We start from the raw sequence: 18,252 nt of genomic DNA, 5'->3' as shown, positions 1-18,252 counted from the left end.
AATGGAACTCATTCTGACTGAGTCAGTGCTAATATTAACACTATAAAGTTATTGAATCTTCAGTTATATGTATAAAAGATTTCTCTCCTAAGGAGTCCTTCAATATAAATATAATGAGAAACTTGAACTTATTGCTAATCCTACCCCTACCTAGAAATTTTCATCCTTTTGACATTAGCATTTTGGATATAATTTATTGTACCTGAAAAGGCAATACACTTGCCTTTTCAGTCTATTTAATACACTATTAAGTCTATTTATATGGTAAAGTCACAATAAAGTTAAAGTTACCTGTATAAGTTCCAGGACTACAACATCAACAGAAAGCAAACATTATTAAAGTATAAATGTTCAGTCATTAAGTTGATCATGCCTGTAATTCACATGTTAAGCTGGTTCTACTATTCTTTAAGTCAGAAATGAAATTAAGACAATTGGTCTCTTATTACCTCAGGAGTCTCTGAGGTCATAAACTCTGTTTCAGATCCCGAAGAAGCCTGATCAGTAGTAACCAAGCAAGCATTTGAGCTACAAGTAACTGGAGAAGAAGCAGCCTAGACACAGGAAGATATAAAACATTGTAAAAGGCACAATTTGTTCACTTTATATTATGTGGGCCCTGACCTTCGCAACACATTACTCTCACTGAACACTCGGCAGTGCCAATTGCTATGCTTAACACTTTAATACATATTAATATATTTACTCCTAACAATAACCCTGAGCAATAGGTACAACTATTCCCATTTTATTCATAATCAGTCTGAAGTAAAGAAAGTTAAATAATTTACCCAAGATCACTCTAAAATTAAGGGGTAGAGCTGAGATTCAAATCCAAGTAGCCAGCTACACTGCCTTTCCAGGCCTAGTCACCAAAGCTACACATCTAATCCCATCCTCATTTATCAAGATTCTTGGCCATGGAAATCTGGGGCCAGATTTTCCATCAGGCACTCAACAGCAAGCTCCCTGGGCAATGAGCCCAGGGTACATTAACGCTCCGAGCACGGGTCTGCCAGAATCATGACAACTATCTTTTACTCTAAGTGCTCTCAGTGTCTTAAAGGAGTGGGAAGAAGTATAAATAAAATACATAAATCACAATGGCACCAATATCCTAACAAAAATTAAAGCTAATATGTATAAAATAAAAATTGGGAGAAGGCATATAGGAACTGAACTAAGTCTGACAACTGTAACTGATAAAAAAAAACTATGAAAGCAGCTAGGAAGGAATTCTATGGCATAACAGGTATTGGAATATAACAGAAATCCATAAAATTCTAGCAATCACAAGGTCTGAAGTGTCAGTGAATCCACTCCTTTTATCTAAATGCTTCAGTTCAGTTCTCAGAAGCCCAAGTAATAAATGGGTTACCCAATGCTAACGAGCAGTTACATTTCAGTCATCTTCTCCAAGGGTTCATCATGATATGCTGCTTCTTGGGAAGGAGATGGGGACTAGGTTTAAAAAATCTCATGGAAAAGGGCTTATGAAAAAAAATCTTAAATCCTTTAGAGCATTTTATATATTTAAATAGGTATAATTTAGATCTGACCAATCTATTGTAAAACAGGAGTGTTTTAAACCTAGGCCTTGCTTCTGGCCTCCTCTTTAAAACAATGAGACAACCACCCAAAATAAATGCTACTGGCTGTTGTGGGAACAGAACTAAGTCAACTGCCAAAAAATTCACAGACACTAAGTTAAGGCAATTTGGCGCACCTGAGAGTTAAGCTTTAAGAGACTCTGAATTTTAGTTAAGAGGTTAACAAAAAAGATAAGCATTCTTTACATCAGTATTTATTGAGAAGTTATGGCAGTTTTTGCTTCCAAGTGATTGCTCCTTAAGTAGACCAGCTAGAGTTTGTTTTAAGTATTTCTGAGTAAGCATGATGATGGAGGCCAGTGGTTCCAAAAAATAACATGCATATTCACCCAAGGAGCAGACTAAAAACATGGGTGAATAGACAACACCCCTGGAAATGCCAAACATACAGGTCTAAGGTGGTAACTAACAATATAGTCCTCTCTCAGTCTCCACAGGGACTGGCTCCAGGACTCGCTGTGCTACCAAAATTCAGAAATGCTCAGACCCTACAGTCGACCCTCCGTACCTGTGGTCCCACACCTTCAGATTAAACCAACCTCGGATATATAGTACTGTATGGATTTAGTGGGAGAAAAAAACACATATAAGAGGACCTGAGCAGGTCAAACTCATATCGTTCAAGGGTCAACTCTATGTATTTTTATTAAAGTGACCAAATGATTCTGATGCAGCCACCCCAGAGGCATGCCTGTGAGAACAATTAGACTAGACTACTGGTTTATCCAAAAATAATCTTAACTTGCTGACTGAAAGCCTCATACAGAATCTAATAGCTAGAACAGATAACGTGGAATTCTTTAGCTAAAGCAGGGAATGGGGTGAGGGACTAACCATGAATTAAGAAGAATTCGTTTCTTTCTTTAGACTCTTTACTACGCCAATATACTAAGTGACTTAGGTAGCTTAAACAGCAAAGTAAGATTCCCAGAGTACCTCTGAATTCTTCAGGCTTGCTCTTTCCTCACTAAAATTTCCTTGTTTTAACAGATGACTTGCCCATGTTCATTAGGGAATTTTTTGAGGACCAGTTTTACTTGATCTAAAACACCAGATATCCTTAAAACATTTTCAACAATTTAGTTAGGAATATTAGAATCAGTGAGTCTGACCATTCATACCAACACAAGAGTTTCTCCTAAAAGAGTAAATGAAAGATGAATCTGGAGAAGTTACCTGTAATGGCTCTTGAAGAAAATCACTTTGATTGGATAGATTCTGTTCTGTAGATGCTGTAGAGAGTGAAATCAACAGTAAACTACTGAGGGAAGAGAAAAGTTTATGCATACCAACTGGATGGAAACTAAAGTTTATATTTTATAAAACCAAGCAGTATCTAGAAGAACTGGGTCTCAAGTCCTTCCTATTAGAGCTTTAAAAAGTCAGAGAGGATTATAGAGAAAAAGCATCCTAGTTCCATCTGTGATATTTAATAATGTTTTATGGTTAAATGGACAAAAGCAGCATTTCAAGTCTTCCAAAAGAAAAGAACTGTGACTTTTTAAAAACCAGCGACTGTAATCTGGAAGATAAAATCTGAGCTATCATGAGCAATAATTAGCTGATATACTTTAAATTACAAGTTTTAAAATAAGTCCTTGCGGGGGTCATCTGTCTCTTCATTTTTCTCTTTGATCATGTAAATTAAACATACTTTTCAATTACACAGTTTCAGTTTGATTTAGTCTTATTAATGTCTATCACTTATTAATTACTCTCTCTTCCTTCTCCTTATCCAAACCAGGAATTACCACACCAGTCTTCTGGTTGGTGTATACTGCTTACTATGGCTGAACTATGGCTTTGATTATGTCATTCCACTCCTAAGATAAACTGATGCAGAATAAAAAGCCTGAAGTGTCAGACCAGATTCAGATTAACCAGTGTTGGTGCAGTGTTAATCAGTTCAGTCAGTTCAGTTCAGTCACTCAGTTGTGTCAGACTCTTTGCAACCCCATGGACTACAGCACGCCAGGCCTCCCTGTTCATCACCAACTCCCAGAGTTTACTCAAACTCATATCCATTAAGTTGGTGATGCCATCCAACCATCTCATCCTCTGTTGTCCTCTTCTCCTCCCACCTTCAATCTTTCCCAGCAAAAGGGTCTTTTCCAATGAGTCAGTTCTTCACATCAGGTGGCCAAAGTATTGAAGTTTCAGCTTCAACACCAGTCCTTCCAATGAATATTCAGGACTGATTTCTTTTAGGATGGACTGGTTGGATCTCCTTGAAGTCCAAGGGACTCTCAAGAGTCTTTTCCAACACCACAGTTCAAAAGCATTAATTCTTCTGTGCTCAGTTATAGTCCATCTCTCACATCCATACATGACTACTGGAAAAACCATTGCCTTGACTAGACAGACCTTAGTCGGCAAAGTAATGTCCCTGCTTTTTAATATTGCTGTCTCGCTTGGTCATAACTTTTCTTCCAAGGAGCAAGCGTCTTTTTATTTCATGGCTGCAATCACCATCTGCAATTGTGGAGCCCAAAAAAACTAATGTCTGTCACTGTTTCCCCATCTATTTGCCATGAAGTGATGGGACCAGATGCCATGATCTAAGTTTCCTGAAAGCTGAGCTTTAAGCCAACTTTTTCACTCTCCTCTTTCATTTTTATCAAGAGGCTCTTTAGCTTTTCTTCACTTTCTGCCGTAAGAGTGGTGTCATCTGCATATCTGAGGTTACTGATATTTCTCCTGGCAATCTTGATTTCAGCTTGTGCTTCCTCCAGCCCAGCGTTTCTCATGATGTACTCTGCATAGAAGTTAAATAAGCAGGGTGACAATATACAGCCTTGACATACTCCTTTCCCTATTTGGAACCAGTCTGTTGTTCCATGTCCAGTTCTAACTGTTGCTTCCTGACCTGCATACAGATTTCTCAAGAGGCAGGTCAGGTGGTCTGGTATTCCCATCTCTAAGAATTTTCCACAGTTTGTGGTGATCCACACAGTCAAAGGCTTTGGCATAGTCAACAAAGCAGAAATAGATGTTTTTCTGGAACTCTCTTGCTTTTTCAATGATCCATCGGATGTTGGCAATTTGATCTCTGGTTCCTCTGCCTTTTCTAAATCCAGCTTGAACATCTGGAAGTTCACAGTTCACGTACTGTTGAAACCTGGCTTGGAGAATTTAGACCATTACCTTACTAGCGTGTGAGATGAGTGCAATTGGGTCGTAGTTTGAGCATTCTTTGGCATTGCCTTTCTTTGGGATTGGAATGAAAACTGACCTTTTCCAGTCCTGTGTTAATCAGTGTTAAGCAGTGCACTAAATACCACTGATATAATTTCACTCACAGGATGCAAAAGCCTCAACACTAGATGTACAGAGTTGAAAAGAGTCAAGCAAGTCAAGAGTAAAATTATTTATAAAAGAAACAATTGGAACCAACAGCTGTAGGTGTAACAAGTCTTAAGAATGAGGACATACCTACTGGGCTACCTGGAGTAGCTGAAGGCGGCTGTGACGATGGAATTGCACTTGAAGGTTTGTCAAAATCCAGAATAGATTCCTAAAGATAAGATTTTAAATAATGAGTGGAAACAAAGATCACCGTTGGTTGGCAACCTATTACCATTAAATTATTTATGATGTTGTCATAAACCTCTGCTTGTAAGCTATAGGAATATATCTAATAACTATCTTAAGATGTTAATAAGTCTTTTAGGAGAAGAAATTAAAAGTAAATCTAAAGTAACTGTCAAACCTTAAGACTATCAAGTATTAAAATTCTAATAGTAATTCTAAGGCCAAGTTAGGAAAACTCCTCACTTGAAGGTTTAAACATAAACATTAATCCTAGCATAGACTGAGCCCTCATTTTTATTATAACCAATGAGAAGTTCTAATTATCTCAACCACTAAACTAACTCATGCTCTCAGATACTTTCATGACAACAAGCCATTCTCTTCTTCCATGTGCCTATCTTGGTTATCCTGGAAACATTTCCAACGTTTTGAGTACTTAACTTACACACTTGTAGTGATCATTTTAGGTCCTTTATTTATCATCAAATAATCTGAAGAAGTAAGCAATTCTCTCACTTAATAAAAAAGTAGAAGGTTGGGAGTTTGTCAGATTATATAACTGGTAATTGGCAGAAGTAGATTTAAATGCAGGTCTAACTCCAAAGCAAGATCTTTTTACTATTAACACACAAAAATCTCTATTTGCCTATTTCCTAGCTCAATAATATCACAATATTTTGAAATTCTGCACGTGTTTGTGTAACACAATTTAACATTTAACTATTGACTTAACTCATCTTATACAAATGAAATATAAACTCTTTGAGGGCAAAGAATGTCATGATTATTTACACACAATGGCATCTATCAAATACCAAGCATAGTATAGGTTCTCACAGTCTGAGCAGAAACTACTAATGAGCTACAGCAGCAATATCACTTGAGCACTTTAAGCTTCTTACATGTTTAATTCATTTCATTACTCACAACAAACAGGAACAGGAACTATTATCCCCCTTTTTTTTCAAAAAAGAAACTGAGGCAGAAAGTTAAGTAACTTGCCTAAACTCTCGGAGCAAGCAAGTGGCAGAGCCGAGATTTGTACTCATTCTGAACACCAGAATATATGCTCTTAACAACTTCATTTAATGCTTCAGACCAGAAGCTAGTAGCCCCATAACTAGCATTTAAGATTCACTTAATAATGACTCATACTTGCATAAAGTTACAAGTTCCTTGAATCTGGGTCATCAGATCCTGCAGTTTTTCTTTCCTCAATACTGGATCCTTTGGAAGGGTAGAGGAAGAACCTACAGGCTGATGCATAGGCTTAGGCACCTACAAGATAAACCCATAATGTGTAAGAGTGAAGTTCAAATTCAACAGCTTGATTCAGGAAACTTAGCTTATCACTGCATCTTAATGTAATCAAAACACATAGCAGTGTTCACTTATAGGTTTATCTCAGGTAAAGAATTTCCACACAAATGCCTCTTCTAAGTAATTTAAACAAAGTCTAAATGTTTCCCCCTTCAGTACAACTTTAATGGGAACTGTTGCTAACCATCATCTTTTTTAAAAGGAAGGCCAATAAAAGCAGAACTTCTGTGATAAAGTTCTTTCATTGTGGACATCGGTTACCTTACGTCCTCCACAAGATGCCACTGCCTACAATATAAAACACCTCAATGACCTTTTTCCAAGGAAAAAAGTTACTATCACATTAATTATATATCCCATTTTTAATATATATCTGATTTCAGAAACGTTAAGGTATAAAAATGTATACACATATATCTTAAGAGTTTAGGAAATACACTGTTATATTTTGTTATAAAGTAAGCATACTTTGGCGGAGCTACTAATGTTTAGAATGTGGTCCCCCTCCAGCTAAATTTCTTAAGATTGCTGAAACAGACCTCATGTTTATGGTTATTTCTTACAACTATCAGCAAACCAACCCCTACCAGCTCCTCCTCTCCACCTTCTAATTCACTAAGAAATCACACAGCTAAGCTACGTCAACAGCGTCATAAAATAATAGTTAATAGACCCTAAGGAAATATATGAAAGGCTCTTTTAGGAGAAAAGTATGAACTTTGGTGATTTATTTCATGTATCTAGTCTTTTGGCTTTGAACTCTTTTTTGCCCTTGACTGTACTTAGTCATATTAAAGACAGTGGAGATTGCAATACAGATAGAGGCAAATACTATGTTTATACAGACACACATCCCCACAGTCACTGAGAGACCCTATAACTTCAATATGATGATGTCTGTGCCATAAGGTACAATAAATGAGTTCTGACATTTACAATTAAACACTCTTGATTTTAAATACTATTCAACAAACAGCAGGGTATCAATATTTCCTATGGTCAAGGCTCAGCACCGTTATACCTACTGGAATTTTTAACTGTGTTTTTTGAGCAACTTTATTGAAGTATTAAATTTGATTTATAAATTTCCCAAAATATTGATAGCTATCATGTTAAAATTACTGTCATATGATATCTGGTTAATGATATAAGGCTATCAATCTTCTGCAAGGTCAGGATGAAGCTAAAATTACATTACCACTTAAAGAGGAAGAAAGGAAAATAAAAGGAGACAAGTAACTCTAAAATTCTCTTCCCAAAAGGTAGAATTGCAGCAGGCGTAATTTATAAAATGCAATGATCTGAATTCCCTAAACAAAATGTTTTCTTCCCCCTCACTTTTTAACTGAAGTATAGTTGATTTATGATATACAATATCATGTTAGTTTCAGGTGTACATCACAGTGATTCAGTTTTATATATATGTATGTGTGTGCATTCTTTTTCAGAGTCTTTTCCTTTATAGGTTATTAAAAACTATTGAGTACAGCTCCCTGTGCAACATAGAAAAATATTCTTCAAACTGTTAAAGGACCAAAGATATATGGTCCTCAATACATCTGGGTTCGATCCCTGGATTAGGAAGATCCCCTGGAGAAGGAAACTGCAATCCACTCCAGCATTCTTGCCATGGAAGAGGAGCCTTAGTGGGCTAGTCCATTGGGTCGCAAGGAGTCGGACACAACTGAGCATCTAACACTTTCACTTCTGGCTAAACTGGCATGGAAGTTCAGGAACATGAGATGGACATGGAGAACACTGGGAGGGTAGTGAGTTCACACTTCTTAGCAAACAAGGTAATAATAAGTCTTCAACAAGTTTGCACTGAAGTAGTGGTAAATAACTTCTAATAAAAGACAAGACTAACTAGCACTGTATCTATGGATTATTCATTATAAGCCTTATATTACTGGCATGGGTTATTTATTATTAACAGAATGAGGCTTCATATTTGAACCAAATCTCATACTTCAAAACCTAATTATAGAATGGTAAACACCTATACTTTTCATCTGCAGAAACTTTTTATTTTGAAACAGAAACAGACAACTAATCCAGCTCCCTCCCCAACTACTAATCTTCAGAAACAGGAGATGAAAGATTCCTGTTTCTTCTCCTGTCCATTTGTTCCTTATTCAAAGAGGACAGGCTAATTGAATGATTATAAGTCAGTGAAAGAGAAGGAAGAGAATACAGAAAAATGTAACTTGCATCAGAAAAAGGTCTCCCACCTTTTGATATGCATTTACATATCTCACTTCACATTATAGTCTTCTCTGACTATCATTATTTTAATACCATATCATGTCATTAAAACTTGAGCATTAAAACATTATTTCTAATTGCAGAAATTTCACTTCAGATTAGGCACAAAAGACAGACTAAGTCTGCTTCCAATTTTCTAGGAAAAACAAACTATGCATTAAAGGGTTAAGTGAAATACTTTATATATTAACTTGGGTTTTACTGATTTTTTTCTAATGAGAAATTTTAAATTATCACTATCACAAATCTCTATTTATGCCTACAATGACAGGAACAGACTGATACAAATCAACTCACATCTTTGGGTTCTGTATTAAACTTCCTGGGAAGGAGCTGGTCATTTGGTATGAGGCTTGCTGCAGCTACTCCCCAGGACTTTGGAGAAATCTGTGATTGTGGTGTTAAAGGGTGTTTCTGACTCTCAACGTTGTTTTCCCAGGATTTCGGAGTCTCTGGATGTCGTGCATCCTGTTCTTCACACGTGGGAGAGGCCCATGACTTGGTGATGTCCTGGTCACTCTGCACAGATGGTGTCCAAGACTTTGGCGTTTGCTTCTTTGGCTCCTGTTCTTTCTGCGGCTGAACTGGCCAAGGCTTCAGTGTTTCCTGCTTCTTCTGTTCCTCTTGAATGTATCCTGCTTTGGATTTGGAAGCTTCCTGCTTCCACTGGCCAGGAGTTGGTTTGGTTTTGGAGACATCCTGCTTCTTCTGCTCTTCCTGCAGAGTGGATCTGAGTTTTGGAATCTCTTGTTTCCTCTGTTCTAAGGAAACCGCAGCCTTTGAAACCTCCTGATGCTTTACAGAAGACTCCCAGGACTTGAAGGTTTCCTGTTTCTTCTCCTGCCCATCTGGTTCAGTAAGCATATCCCAACATTTGGGGAGATTTGGTTTTCTAGCATAATCTGCTTCCCAAGATTGCTCTTCATCTTGTTTACTTGAATAATCTACTTCTGTCATGTAGCGTCTGTTAAGAAACTAAACCAGAGGGAAAATGCATTCAAGTCAGTCTGCAGACCTTGGGGGCAGTACTAAACTCCTATGTCTACTGGTCTGAACCACTGTGCTAACAGGAAATTTCTGTCCTTAACCTACTCGAAGAGAATCTCCTCCTTTTTAGTCCATTCCTTTCCCCTCAATTAATAGAAAGACAAACTTCAAAAGTAGTGATCTACACGCGGCTCACCTAGACGGGTGGGCAGTGCACACCGCGGTGCCACGTCTGCGTGGCTCAGGCTCTCCTATCAAGGTTATTCCGCCTCTGCCACCTTTGGGACCACCTGACTCCCTCAAATGTTAAGGCAGAGGACAGTTCAACTACACAAAGTTATTCTCTTTATACTGAAGCCTTATGTTCCCTGAATTACCAGCCTTTTCTTTATTTCCATTATGTATCAATCATATTGTGATTCTGCTTCTTCCGTTATTTTCAGCCTGCATGAATTAAAATGTGACTTCAGAAAGAGAACAAATACCCTCTTCTGTTACCAATATGAGTAAATTCTGGCAAGAGCAAAATCCTACTCATCTTTAAATTCCAGTACAGCAGCCAAAAACAGCAACAGCTAACACTTGTAACTTGTATGCCAGGCCAAAGTGTAAGTAACTTAGAATTTAAGTGAACTCCTTCAAACCTCACAATAAATATGTAAGGCAGGCATTATCATTATCCCCATTTTATGCAGGAAAATAACAGACACAGCTGAGCTAGGTATCTCGCCCAAAGTCACTAAAAAGCTAGTAAGTTGCAAGGCCAGGATTCAAGCTTATGCAGTCTAAATCCAGAGCCTTAGTTTCTAACCACAACACTATTCGAAAGTCTCAAAACCTAAAGTTGACTGAAAAATTGCCTTTTAGTACCTTACCTCTTGTGGTTGTATCTCTGGTTGTGCCAGTTCCATAAGAGACTCTGAGAAAATAAAAGAAATATTAAATAAATACCAGGTAAACTGTTAAGTTTTTAGACTGATTACACTATAATTAAGAAACAAATTTCAGAAGGGTAACAGAAAAAGGATGGTGCAATTAAGTATACTTATGGAAGAAGTAATTCTCACAATTGGGTGTTGGTCAAAAGCATGTGGGCTGAGGCTAGTTGGAGCTAGTTGCTCTCCTTACGCAAGACAGTTCTCTGAATTCAAGCTGCAGTTACAAACTGATTTCTGACTGAAAATAGGACCATCTCCCCTTACCCACAAACACCAGCTTCTTTCAGGATAGACTTATAGCTTTGGTGTCATGGGGTATAAATGAGAAACACTTGAATCTTGCTAGTGGCTAACATAAAGCTGCTTGGACTACCTCCTTAGAAGTAATAATTCTTTCCAGCCTCTACAATCATTAGTAAACGTGTTACTTACTTAAAAGTATTTCTTCTCCAAGAAAAGTAGAATTTTGAAAAACAAATTTCTTTAACTGATTTTGGCATTTTTTTCCTTTGATCAGTATGTTAACCTTAGATTATTTATATTCTTGGCCTACAGTAGAGTATTGAACTCTACTATAACTTACATTTAAACAGTTTTAAATGGAATGATCCTAATAGTTTAATGAAGAGATTCATTAAAATGCCTCATTTTAACAGTATACTCTCTTATAACAAAGTATAACCTAAAATTTCTTTTTTTTCCCCCACCCTGAGGCATTTTATTTGTATGTATTACATCCCTAGAAAAAGAATCCAAGGATTTTCCCTCCTGTATGTTTTTGTCTTGCTTCTTCATGGTCCATGATGCCAGCTGAGGTTGTCAGTACAATGAAACCAAACTGACGGGATGGGAGCAGGTTATTCTGCCATTTTTCTAGATCTTTGAGTTGCACATCAAATCTGGGGCTGATCACTCCACACTTATTTAGCCTGCCTGTGAGGTTCACAACAATTTTCCCAGCCCCATGATCATCAATGATTTCAAATTCGCCAATGTAACCATGCTTCATCATCACTGTTAGAAACCTGATGACAACTTTGGAGCACGGCCTGATAAGGACCTGACGTTTGCCTCTCTTTTCGGCATTGTTGATACTCTTGAGACCATCAGCCAGGGCATTCATGCACACCATTCTGGTGGCACGGAAAGATGGCAGAAAGAGCTAAAATTTCTATTGAGATTCACTGCCAATCATGGTAGTAAAGCCTAGAGATGTTTCCTAAACCTAGGCTTATCCTGGGACTAGTAAAGATTTCTATGCATGCAGAAAATAAAATTAAAACAAAGCAATCATTTTACAATGATTTGATTCATTTGGTTAAGTGTTAAAAATGCAACCACTATAAAGAATTTCAGAGATCACAACAAACCTGACTCTTTAACAGATTCAGTCTTCAATAATTGTTTTTTCTTCTCCGATTTTATTAGCATTTCTTCCTCCAATGATACCTCTTTTTCCTTGGCATTTTTTGGAACTGGGATACTTTCAAAATATCCTGAGTTCAGCAATTTAGAGAGTAGATCTTTCATGTGTTTGTCTAACAAAAAGTGACTAAGAGTTAGTTATCACATAGCTGAATAGTTCACGGAAAATTATTTGAAATAGAAATCTCATAATTTTATCCTAGTTGTATGTCATTATAACATTCTACACTGGGGATACTTAAAGAACTGGTCATACTATAAAAAGGAAATATGCAGTCCATCATTACCTCATACTGAATGAATGTAAATTTTAAAAGTCAGAATCCCAAAGTTTTAGCAAGTCACTTAAGTTTCTCTGGACCTCCATTTCCACCATTTGGAAAATGACTAAAACTCAGAGATTCCAATTGAAGATTCTAGTATGTCATAAAAAGCACATATTTATTCCCTGAGCTGGGAGAAGATAGAATTTTCCCATCCACCCCCACGACATCACAATAAGCAATTACTCTACCTTCCCCAAGTAACTACGGCTTTGGAGAAGTAAAATAACACAATTCATGTTTGGGAACGCATGTAAGAATTAAAGATTTAAAAAAAAAAAAAAAACACAATTCCTCAAACATAACCTTTAGAAAAACCTATCTCGGACAATCTCTAAAGAATGTTTACAGTACAAAATTCCATGATTAAGATTTTACTCTTGAATTATGCTGTATTTCACTCCTACCACATCACCATTTGATAATCAAGAAAAACTTTAAAATGACGTTAAAGATCATAAACAGATCTAAAGTCTACTTCACTTTTGATAGCCACTAAAAATATAATTCCCAAATAAAGCAGAGTTCTCAAACTTGATTGGGGTCTACTATTCTTTTCAGAAGAATACTATGACACAGATTATCTTTCTTTTAAAATCACCTTTGAGGTAAAATTTATAAGAAACAAAATTCACATTTTAAGTGTACAGTTTTAGCAGGTATGTAAGTCATGTTACTTCTACCATAACCACAATATAGACTATTTTAACCAACTCAAAAAGTTCCCTTATTTTCCTTTTATAAACAATCTCTTCCCCCTACTCCCTAACAACCACTGACCTGCTATCATTCACGTTATGTCTTTTCTAGAATTTCATTAAGTGAAATCATACATTATGCACTCATTTTTTATCTGGCTTCTTTCATTTAGCATAATTTATTTTGAGATTCACATAAGCTACTACAGTATCAATAATTCATTCCTTTTTTACTGCTGAAATGATTTCACTGTATGGATGTATCACATTTTGTTTATTAATTATCAGCTGATATACATCTGGACTGGGTTCAATTTGGGACTGTTCTGAATAAGCTGGTATGAACATTCATGTACAAGTACTTAAATGAATGTATGTTTTCAATTCTCTTGGTTACTAGAAGTGTAACTGCTTGGTGATATAGGAAGTAAACACAATTTTATTAAAAAAACTGACAAACTAGTTTCCAAAGTGTTTGTATCACTTTGAATTCTAACCAAGCAATAAATATCTGTGATTTAAATTTGAAAGGACTTAAGAAATTGAGATGGTTATTCATACTCAAATATTTTTAAAAAGGAAGTAACAAAAATGTTTACCAGCTTCCAGTGAGTTTTCATTATCCTAAACTAGTACACAAAATTATGTACTTCATGTCCAGACATTTGTACTTGGTCATCTGGTCAAAGCCTACTTACAAAGCCAAAAGGACTCTCTCTCTCCAGATCAATTCCAGATCGGTAGACAACAATGTTTCCAAAGACTATGGAGCCAAACCATTCCTATTTTCTTAAGCAGGTCTGGTAAATAAGCTTTGGTATTAACAATGTGTGGATTTAGGTTTCCTAAACAGAATGGGTACTACCACGCACAACAGAGAACTGAATCCCAAAATGGTCAAGCACTAGTCTATATAGCTCTGTTCCCAAATCATACTGAATTGCCACCTCAAAACTCACCATAGGTTCCATTTTAGTGAGTACAATTAAACAAGAGCTGCTTCTAACAGAACAAAACAAAGCTATCATTCTGCCAATGAATCCAGTATTGTCAGACACGTAAGTTCTGATGGACTGACACAGTTTTGGCCCTTGATATCGTACTAAACTCCTAGACATAAAGTTTAGTATTTACTGCATAAGTCCAGAGTAGAGAAAACTCACATGTTGTTCCTACCACTGCTTTCTCACTACCTTCCAAAAGGTCCCAAAAGTACAAGGATGACTGCTCCATCTGGTCTTCAACACTGACAAGGAAAAGCAGCAGTAGAAAAAGTGGTTTTAGAGGCACATGGAGCAGAACAATTTATACAATATCAACAACTAAGACATTCAATGCTCATTTTGTGTTTTTTTACTCTCTGGAAATAAAAAATTGAAATTTTATAAAAGATGACTAAATGCCCATTTATGGACTTCATATATAAGCATTTTTCCTTAAAACAACTAAAATAAAGATTTTACCAAATACAGCCATTAAGGAATAGACTCAAAAAGAGTTTAAAGCAATCAATATGGTATCATTCGTTACCAAGTATACATTCTAGATAAAAGAACAGTGGATTGGAAATATTAAGAGCTACATCAGACTTTAAAGAGAGCGGCTCATTTTTCAAATTAGGTTTCATTTACATTTCAAATATTAAAGACAGCTTTATTCCCTGGATCTACCAAAGTGAAGCATTAGAAGGAAGCAACCAAATAGATGATGATGGTGGAGTAGATTATCAGGTAGGAATAAGTAAATAAATAAATATATGGCTATATATAGGTAATTAAAGAGTTTTATAAGGTTTTTTCCTAAACTGATAGGGTAATTTCTAATAACAGTTGAAACTAACTCTGCTTTTGCATGGCTAACAAACACAGCATTGAAACGACCTGAATCTAACAAATCAAAAGCAAAGAGCTCTGCTCAATAGCTGATTTACTCCATATTCCATTTAAGCAAAAACAGCAAATAGATAGCTGTAGAAGAAAAAAATTGAGATGCCTCAATTTGCTGTTTTTTTATTTTAAATTATCAAATTTATTCCTCAGTATTTGCTGCTGCTGCTAAGTCGCTTCAGTCGTGTCCAACTCTGTGCGACCCCATAGACGGCAGCCCACCAGGCTACCCCGTCCCTGGGATTCTCCAGGCAAGAATACTGGAGTGGGTTGCCATATCCTTCTCTAATGCATGAAAGTGAAAAGTGAAAGGGAAGTCGCTCAGTCGTGTCCGACCCTCAGCGACCCCATGGATTGCAGCCTTCCAGGCTCCTTCGTCCATGGGATTTTCCAGGCAAGAGTACTGGAGTGGGGTGCCACTGCCTCAGTACTTATTCACAGCAAAAGAAGAACACTAAATAATTCTAACTTTGACAGCTGAGTGATATGGATCAAGTTAAATTTCATTTACCTCCATTTAGGTACAGTAGTAAGGAGGCAAAGACTCTCAGTCATACAACAGTCTGACATAATTACAAAAAAATGTTTAAGAGTATATATAATTAGTATTATGGTTAATACCGGTATAAGGCTAAACTATCAGACATTTTAAAGATCAGTGTTACAATAAAGAAGCAGGTTAATGATACCATTCAAATTCACTTTCCTACTAGACAGTCCATCAACCTTGTGAGAGCCTGGACAGCCAATGCTTCCAATGCTGACTATATACGCTGAAAAGCTAAAGTGTCATGTGTCTTGTTTTAGGAAAACATTTTTATTAACTTACCTCAGACTTTCATTTCTTTCAGGACAGGTCAGTTTTGAAAATTTAATGAGGTAGTCAAGTTCTTTTAAAGGCAAATACACTGCACCATTCAAGCCCCCTTTGAAGTCTTTCTGGACGTGTTCCTGCATCAAGTTCTGTAATACATACTGAACTTGAAGTATAGTGCGAAGCTTTTTCTTCTCAGCCTCAAGTTTTAGCATGTGCTCCCTTCTCTGGGCTTTCTTCTGCGCTTTAAGTAGCTGTTAAGACAAATGTTAATTAAAGTGAGCAATTCTCCACAATCCATATTAGCAATCTAGTCTGTGCTGTGTGTGCTGCTCAGTTGCTTCAGTCATGTCCAGCCCTTTGCAACCCACGGACTGTGGCCCACCAGGCTCCTCAGTCCACGGGATTTTCCCAGGAAGAAGACTAGAGCAGGTTGCCATTTCCTACTCCAGCGAATCTTCCTAACCCAGGGATTGAACCCCCAGCTCTTGCATCTCCTGCATTGGCAGGTGGATTCTTTACCACTGTGCTACCTGGAAAGCCTTCCATTAGTCTACAAAAGTCTAATCCCAAAGAGTTGAGACTGGATAATAAATCTCTAACACCGACTGTGAAACTGACAAGATCACCAGGTACTAAGCTAGTTTGTCTCAGTGCAATAGAGCTGCTGCTGCTAAGTTACTTCAGTCGTGTCCGACTCTGTGTGACCCCATAGATGGCAGCCCACCAGGCTCCCCCGTCCCTGGGATTCTCAAAGCAAGAACACTGGAGTGGGTTGCCATTTCCTTCTCCAATGCATGAAAGTGAAAAGTGAAAGGGAAGTCACTCAGTCGTGTCCGACTCTTAGCGAGAGCTGAGGAAGTCCAAATATGTGACTCCCAACTCCAGGCTGAATCCACTACCTCTATTATCATCATGAGAAGCAAAATATCTATCATTAATGTCCATATAATCCCAAGGTTTTACTTTTCCATATCATGTATACCAAGCCTTTTTAGGCTAAGTATTTTAAGAAAATGCTTCAGTTTAATTTTGGGGTTGTTTTTTTGATCTCATTTTCTAGGGGAAGTATATTTAAACTAAAGTGGCTAATTTTCAACCAACCAAAAATGACTGACTAAAACATGAAGAATTGAAAACCAAACAGAAATAAAATGTCTTACAAATGCCAGAAAAACAGCCACAGCACATAGGGATTTTTTAAGCAAAATTGAGAGAGATTTTCAAATGTTGTCAGTCTGGATAGAGCTGTATCTTCCAATATTTAGTTGACAAAATACATATGGAAAATTAGCAGAATGTAAGTTTTCCCTCAAATAAATATGTGTGTATGTATAGACTGAGTAGCTTAGAGTCTACTCGAAAGCTCACAACTATAATACTTTAAAGTCTGACATAATATGTGGGTCCCAAAAGTGACTGCTCATTTATAAAACACCAATAATAAAAAGTACCATCTATTTCCTCTGAGAAACCTAAATGGTTTTTTCTCCCCAAAATTGTTTTTCTGTCTGTAATGTTTCCATCATACTGGATATTCTCCAAGGTATGAAAATTAAGGGAATAGAAAAAAAATTTTTTCGATTTTTCCTATAAATGAATGAAAGTACTTTGATTCAGCATCAATATTCAAAACTCTACAAAAAAAGATGTTCATAAATCCTAATCAACTAAGATGGTGGTAAAAAAAAAAAACCCTCATGAAAAAAATTCATTATGGCATTATTAATTCCTTTCTACAGGGTATGAACGCCAACTATGACTTGTACTACTACCAGGGATAAGAGACAATGGGTGAAGATAAAATGTTGAGAGTGAGAAACAGACTGGTTGCGGGTTATGTGAACAAGGGAATTTTCTCCAGCCTTTGCAAAGGCTCAGCAAAGCTTTTTCCAAGACCTCAATATGGACCTCAATAGCACTTATCAAACTCAGTTTCTGCTTGAGAGGGGGGAAAGACAAAAGAGGTGGTAATTCTAGCTCCCCAAGACAGCGGGATTCCCTTGGACACAAACTCATGGTGGTATAAGAAAACACAAAGGTGCTGAGGACACTTTGGGACTGTATCACATGATTACCTCACATCTCTCTTTAGCCATCTGCCAGGGTTGGATTAGGTGTTCTTATCGCTCAGGTCACACTGAACCTCCCCTATCAAAGCATCTATTGCATTAAATGTTTATCTTTCTCTTGAACTGCATCCCCCTTAGGCTTCAGCTCCATGATGACAGGGACTCTATCTCTGTCGTTCACCAGTATATCACTAGGACCCAACATAGACTCTGACATGTGACAAGACCTCAAATATTTATTGATTTAATCAAGTAAGAAATACGTTTTCTTCCAGATCTCCTAGGAAGAAAAGCTGTGACAAATCTAGACAGCGTATTAAAAAAAGCAGAGACAGAACTTTGCCAACAAAGGTCCATATAGTCAAGGGTATGGTTTTTCCAGT

General features: G+C 37.0%; 1 protein-coding gene and 1 pseudogene across 14 annotated transcripts in view; both read right to left on the bottom strand.

Annotated features, from left to right (window-relative positions):
- CAPRIN2 (caprin family member 2) overlaps positions 1-18,252 on the bottom strand; it is a 41,978-nt gene that overhangs the window by 11,305 nt on the left and 12,421 nt on the right. For 10 of the 14 annotated variants that reach the window (XM_018048355.1, XM_018048361.1, XM_018048354.1 and 7 more), the window contains exons 5-13: positions 15,813-16,051; positions 14,261-14,343; positions 12,022-12,189; positions 10,589-10,632; positions 9,024-9,701; positions 6,297-6,419; positions 5,043-5,124; positions 2,787-2,842; positions 450-554 (exon numbers count right to left, since the gene is read on the bottom strand). In XM_018048355.1, coding sequence (XP_017903844.1) covers positions 450-554; positions 2,787-2,842; positions 5,043-5,124; positions 6,297-6,419; positions 9,024-9,701; positions 10,589-10,632; positions 12,022-12,189; positions 14,261-14,343; positions 15,813-16,051 — 1,578 coding nt within the window. The remainder of the gene's footprint in view (positions 1-449; positions 555-2,786; positions 2,843-5,042; positions 5,125-6,296; positions 6,420-9,023; positions 9,702-10,588; positions 10,633-12,021; positions 12,190-14,260; positions 14,344-15,812; positions 16,052-18,252) is intronic. The other 4 variants (XM_018048352.1, XM_018048353.1, XM_018048357.1 and 1 more) reach the window with 2 other exon arrangements.
- Positions 11,358-11,798, bottom strand: LOC106502129 (annotated as a pseudogene).

This window comes from Capra hircus, chromosome 5 (genome assembly GCF_001704415.2).
Source record: "Capra hircus breed San Clemente chromosome 5, ASM170441v1, whole genome shotgun sequence".
NCBI classification, from domain to species: Eukaryota; Metazoa; Chordata; class Mammalia; order Artiodactyla; family Bovidae; genus Capra; species Capra hircus.
The sequence above is the reverse complement of the archived record's forward strand: the minus strand, read 5'-3'. Positions and strand labels throughout refer to the sequence as shown.